General features: G+C 36.1%; 1 protein-coding gene across 1 annotated transcript; it reads left to right on the top strand.

Moving 5' to 3' along the window:
* The first annotated feature begins 4,322 nt into the window (after positions 1 to 4,322).
* apoc2 (apolipoprotein C-II) lies at positions 4,323 to 6,063 on the top strand. The gene is made up of 4 exons (XM_067395765.1): positions 4,323 to 4,395; positions 4,911 to 4,993; positions 5,129 to 5,285; positions 5,441 to 6,063. The coding sequence occupies exons 2-4, from the start codon at positions 4,945 to 4,947 to the stop codon at positions 5,535 to 5,537; spliced, it is 303 nt and encodes a 100-aa protein (XP_067251866.1). The 5' UTR covers positions 4,323 to 4,395; positions 4,911 to 4,944; the 3' UTR covers positions 5,538 to 6,063.

Genomic DNA, 6,063 nt, shown 5'->3' with positions numbered 1-6,063 from the left:
CCCTGGTTTTGGGTGTGATTAAGTAGAATGTGTACTGTAGCCCAAAAGTAAAACAAGGGTAACATTAATGTAAACATGATTTAATGTATTTATTTAAACACCCGAAAGGTCAATGTTCACATGTGCATTGAACTCCTGTGTAATGACCACTGATGAGCCCCACAGTCCCGCTCTGACATGAACATAAGAATTAGACTCTTTAATGTCCATACTTACAAAATCATATTTCTTTAATATATTAAGAATATGCTAGAATGCAACTATATTTGATTCATTTTGTCCATCACTGATAAAAAGCTACAATTTTCACCTTTAGCTGTTTCATCCCCTTGGAATTATAAGGTTCTATCTGACCTATTATCTATTAGAACTTTATAATTCCAAGGGGAAGTTTTGGAGTGAAATAGTTTATCTTTCTTTGAGAGTGTGAATAAAACATAATCTATTACTACCACTACTACTATACTAATAATATAAGACAAGCATTACTATTATATTTGCGAACAAACCCCTAGTGATGATTAATAGACCTGGAAGCATAACTTGTTCCATGTTTGTACTATCAGTATTACCAAAGTCTTGAATCATGCAGCTTATTGAGAAGAGGTGTGCTATTGCTGATGGGACATGATTTTCACCTGATGGTAAAACAGAAGAAAAAAATCCCACAGCCATATAGGGGATGAAATGTCATAGTGTTATGAACTCACTGCTCCAAGACTCGAGCGAAGCTCCAAGTGCAGCATTTATTTAGGACAATCTATAAGAGTAGTCAAAAAATAGGCAAATGGTGAAATACACACAGCATTCCAAACTAGCAGAATCCAAGGACACAGGCAGAGAACAAGAAACACTGGAACAGGGAACAAGAATACAAGTGCTCAGAAACGCAGTGGTAACATTACCAAGATTACGCAACAAAAGCAAAGGAGAACACAGTTCCAAAGACAAACAAGCTTATGAACCACTAGTGGAAACAATCAGGCATGATGAGTCCAGGAAGAGACTTATGGGAAATGTAGTTCATGTGTAAATGTCAATGAACAAGAGGGGAGTGTCCTCTGGTGGACAACCAGGGGCAATCCAGCTGGTGATCTTGAGGCATAGAGACCCACTCAACCAGCAATGTCTTAGCAACCACATACAGAACACCCTAGCAGTCTAGTGTGTCAGACCTAATGCATTCAGGTCCATTTTGACCCAAATGTGGCAAATACACATTTCCAATGAAATCTGTAGTTTTTAGTACAAAGATAAATATTTGGATATGTGCTAGGACTGAAAAATTAATTTTTCCGTTTTTTGTTTGTTTGTTTTAACCATTTAAACTAGATTCTTACATCTTTTGTGTTTGGTCAGTTTTGGCCCAGAAGTGAACTGTGGCTTTACACATGAAATTATGCTGTTTTATTAAATAAACATCAATTTAGCTTCTTTCCTACACTCAAACACACACTCAAAAAAATGAACTTTCACTGTTGTTAGTTTCACTCCAGCCTTATTCACATAACTTAAAAAACTCATGTAACTACATGAACGTAATTTAACTGCGTTCTTTCTACTAAAACTGAGTATTGTCAGCTTTACTTAGTAAGTGTTTGTTCAGTCAACTTAACATTGCTGTTTGAAACGCACACATTATTGTTGACATAACTAACTGTGCAGTGTGTCCGTAGTTCCCAGCATGCTTTGCAAGGGACTGCATTAGGAGAGTAAATTTAGGGATTAAAGTGTTATTTTATGTGTTTTTCAGTAAAGGGAAAGATGTTGTTAGTTTATGTTAGTGTTTAATGTTCAGTTATGTTGGACATTTAGAGTAGTTTCTGTAATGTTTTTGAATTTTGTGGTTACCATCATGCAGAAAAGTGTCGCCTGTGTTTAGGCTGTACGCACTCATATATGCATTCTTTATTATAGGATGAAATTCCTGCTCTCAATTCAATTGAGTTTGTTCAATAAGTTATTTTTTGAGTGCATTTTGGGGTGAGGAGCTGCATTCTGATACGTTGTATCCTTTTTTTTAAATGATTATTAAAAAAAAAAATGTGTTCACCTTACGTAATCAACATAACATTATTAAGTAAACTGCACATATAAACGTTATGTAACAGTGACATTCAAATGATTTGTATTTAAATTTTGTCAGCTTTACTTGAATTTCTTTAGTTCATTCAACTAAAACATTCAACGTTTTTTTGTACAAATTACTCAATATTGTTGCGTGGAACCACTTGACGCTTATTTTTTAAGTAAATCCAACAATTCATTTTTTTGAGTGCACATTGTTTATAAACATGTTCATGCATGCTCACAAACACACAGGCTTGTTTTTGTGAATTGTGAGGACATTCCATAGGCGTAATGGTTTTTATACTGCACAAACCGTATTTTCTATCGCCCTACTACACCAACCCTACACCTAAACCATCACAGGAAATGGTGCACGTTTTTACTTTCTCAAAAAAAAAAAAAAAAACTAATTCTGTATTATTTAAAAGCCTTTTGAAAAATGGGGACATGGGGTAATGTCCTCATAAGTCACCCTCTCCTTGTAATACCTATGTCATACCCATGTCATTATACAAATTTGTGTCCTGATATGTCACAAAAACACGTGCACACATTCTAATTAAATTAATGTCTGTTTGTAGATCAAAAGTTCATTGATCAAAAAGTCTAAATTTAAAAAAACTCTGCTGCCACATATTGATGAACCATTGTTTATCATCTTTTTTCATCTAAAAGTAAATGTTTTTTGCAAGTAAAATTTATATATTTTGTTTGAAAACATTTCAGAGTAATATTGATGTTTTGTTGTTGCTTTGTTACAAAAAGATTGGGTAGTTTTAGTTTTTGGGGAATGCAACAGTTGTATACATTTTTTAATGCATCACAAGGGTTAAGGCACAGAGAATGATCTGACTGACTGAAAATCTGCCTATGTTTTTTTTAATGTAATAATGACCCAAGTGTGCAACAATATCTGCAATAGATATTGTGGCGGTCAAAACTGAAGCTCTCAATGATAACACACAATAGTATAACATTGTAACTATTTATTATTATATGAGTTCTGGTGATTTTCAACCAACACTGAACACCTAATATCCCTCTAAGGGACATCAGTGTTACTGGATTATGATTAAAGTTCACCAACTTCCTTGAGTCCTCTTAGTTTATGATCACATCTATCAACACCTGAATCCTTCCACCGAAACTAAAAATAAAACTAAAACAGCTGGTGTCTCCTTAGCTCATAGCGTTGTAGCTATATTTTGGAATATGGTACATGGTTATTAGCTGGTTGACCAGCCAATAATGATCCAAAAAACAGCTTGACTGTCTCCAATCTTGTATGACCTATACTGGCAGCTTGTTTGTTCCATTATGGTCTACCCACTTGGACCAGTGAATGAACAGCTGAAAAGCAGCTACCATATTCCAAAACACAACTATCAGTTTAAGTAGGACTTTCCATGTTATTCAAGAATATCACAACAGTTCCACAGCATGATACACAAATAACCTGAAGTAGCCTGACAGGCTGACGTGTCTATGGTGAAACAGACTTAGGACTTTATTTGGAAACGTGTTGAAGTTCAATTACGCAAGACAAGTGCCTGTAAGCATTTATCTGTCTGCTGGTGGATGGGACACAGAATATAAAAGACGCTATCATAGTGTATTATCATATTAAAAGAGCTCAGATATGAGCTTTCCTTGTTCTTAAATGTCAGACTGTTGATCAAAGCCAGCAAGTTTGTATAATGTGATCATTCAGTTTGTCTCTTTATGTGAAGAGCCATATCTTTTTAACAGGTAATCTCCTTTTAGTCTTTCTTATCTTAACAAACCCTAGCAAAAAAGCACAGCTCTACATAAAACACACACACACACACACACACACACACACACACACACACACACATGTTTGTTTTTGTGAAATGTGGGGACATTCCATAGACATAATGGTTTTTATACTGTACAAACCGTATTTACTATCCCCCTACACTACCCCTAACCCTAAACCTAACCATCACAGGAAACTGTGCACACTTTTACTTTCTCACAAAAACTCATTCTGTGTGATTTATAAGCCTTTTGAAAAGTGGGGACATGCTGAATGTCCTCATATTTCACCTTTTTTTGTAATACCCATGTCATACCCATGTCATTATACACATTTATGTCCTGATATTTCACAAAAACAAGTACACACACACACACACACACACACACACACACACACAAACAAACACACATAACATTTATCTGAGACGGTTGCACTTTGGTACTTGGGTTATCAGGTCAATAAATCTGCACCCATATATATAAGATAGGCCAAAGAGTTTTTGCCGCTAACCCGTCTGACACACTTTCCGCAGAGGAGAAACTGTGAGTACAGCCATATTTTCCCTCTTGTATTAAAGGGCATTATAAAAATGTTCAGATAATAGGAAAGATTTTATGATGCTTGACTGTTTAGAACTTATGAATCCATAAACCTGCTGAATTTCTAAAATGCACATGACGTAAGTCTTTATAGAGGACTGTACGAGGATTATTAAAGCATTTAGTGTGAAAAACGCTTATAACAATATGTAGATAAAATACATATGCATTTCCAGAGTACAACATGACTTTGCATTTTTATGATTCATATCTTTAGGTTAAGCAAATGCTTTCTTAAAAAAACTAAAGTAAAAGTAAAATAATACAACTAAAATGAAATAATTGTTTTATACTACTAAAACTGCCTTGTTCAGCAACACAAGACATAATAATCTAACAGCATATAATAAGCTTTTTATACCTTATTAATGGCTTAATTGCGTTTGTCACAAGGGATAACATACTGCCATCTTGTGGTCAAATATATATTTTCATTCTGTGCTGTGTTTCATGACCAGTGCTGCACTGAATCCCTCAGACATACCTGCCATTATGAACAAGCTACTGGCGATCACAGTGCTCGTTGCCTTCCTTGCTCTGGGTACGTACACGCACTCATAAATACACACACTTATATAATTATTATGTTCACTTTGCTGCTAATAGTGTAAAATGACAATGAAACATGAAAATAAAGTAAAGTCTCATCTCCCAAACTTTCCCTTGCCCCCTGCAGGAGCGGAGAGCTTCCGTGTGCCCAGGCAGACAGAGGAGGAGAAGGGAACCATTGCCACTGTGGTGGACACCCTGAAGTCCTACTATGACAAGAGTGTTGACACTGCCAGCAGCTATGTAGAGACCCTGAAGGGCTACAAACTGGATGAGAAAGCCAAGTAAGTCCAATTTTATATGTTACCCTAGTCCGTACCTGCAAACATTAACTCCTCTCACTTTTTAGACAGTTATATGGTCAATAAAAAGATTTTAATGCTCAATGATGACTCATGATTCATTTTTTTTCTGACATTTTCTTTCCTCCCTCATCAAGAAACCTGTATGACGATACAGTTCGCGCCGTCAGCACCTACGCCGGCATCTTCAACGACCAGGTGTACCACATTTTGTACCCTCAAGAAAGCTCTTAAGTTACATAGTATCACACTTCAACACAGCTCCATCTGTTTCTGATCCTACGCTGGAATCACAATTGCATGCATCCCACAAGAAGACAGCCCAGTCTGGGGTGAAAACATGACTTTTGAACTCTTATCTCCCAATGGCCAGTTACCTCTGCCCTGTCAACTATACTGCAAAAGCACAAAGCACCCTGACACACATCATTGGAAAAGTATGTGAATTTCTGGGGTAAAATCAGGTATAATGCTTGACCACAAGCTGTTTTTGGATGAAGATCAGAGACTCTACGCTACTGACTGTTACCTGGTGCCCTCTAACATTCATAAATATTGTAGTTTATCTGTATAGATTAAATAAATCCTTGTATGATATCAACTTTTAGTGGTTCTGTGTCCATGAGCATTAACACACTGCAAATAAACTCCACATTTGTAGCCTTTGCGCAAGTAATACAAACAGATGAACACTCTAATTACCAATCATTTGGAAGCAAAAGTGCTACACTTCCATGAAGAATTACTTGTAATTGGATTG

This window comes from Chanodichthys erythropterus, chromosome 2, assembly GCF_024489055.1.
Source record: "Chanodichthys erythropterus isolate Z2021 chromosome 2, ASM2448905v1, whole genome shotgun sequence".
Taxonomy (NCBI): Eukaryota; Metazoa; Chordata; class Actinopteri; order Cypriniformes; family Xenocyprididae; genus Chanodichthys; species Chanodichthys erythropterus.
This window is presented reverse-complemented; position numbering and strand designations above follow the sequence as displayed.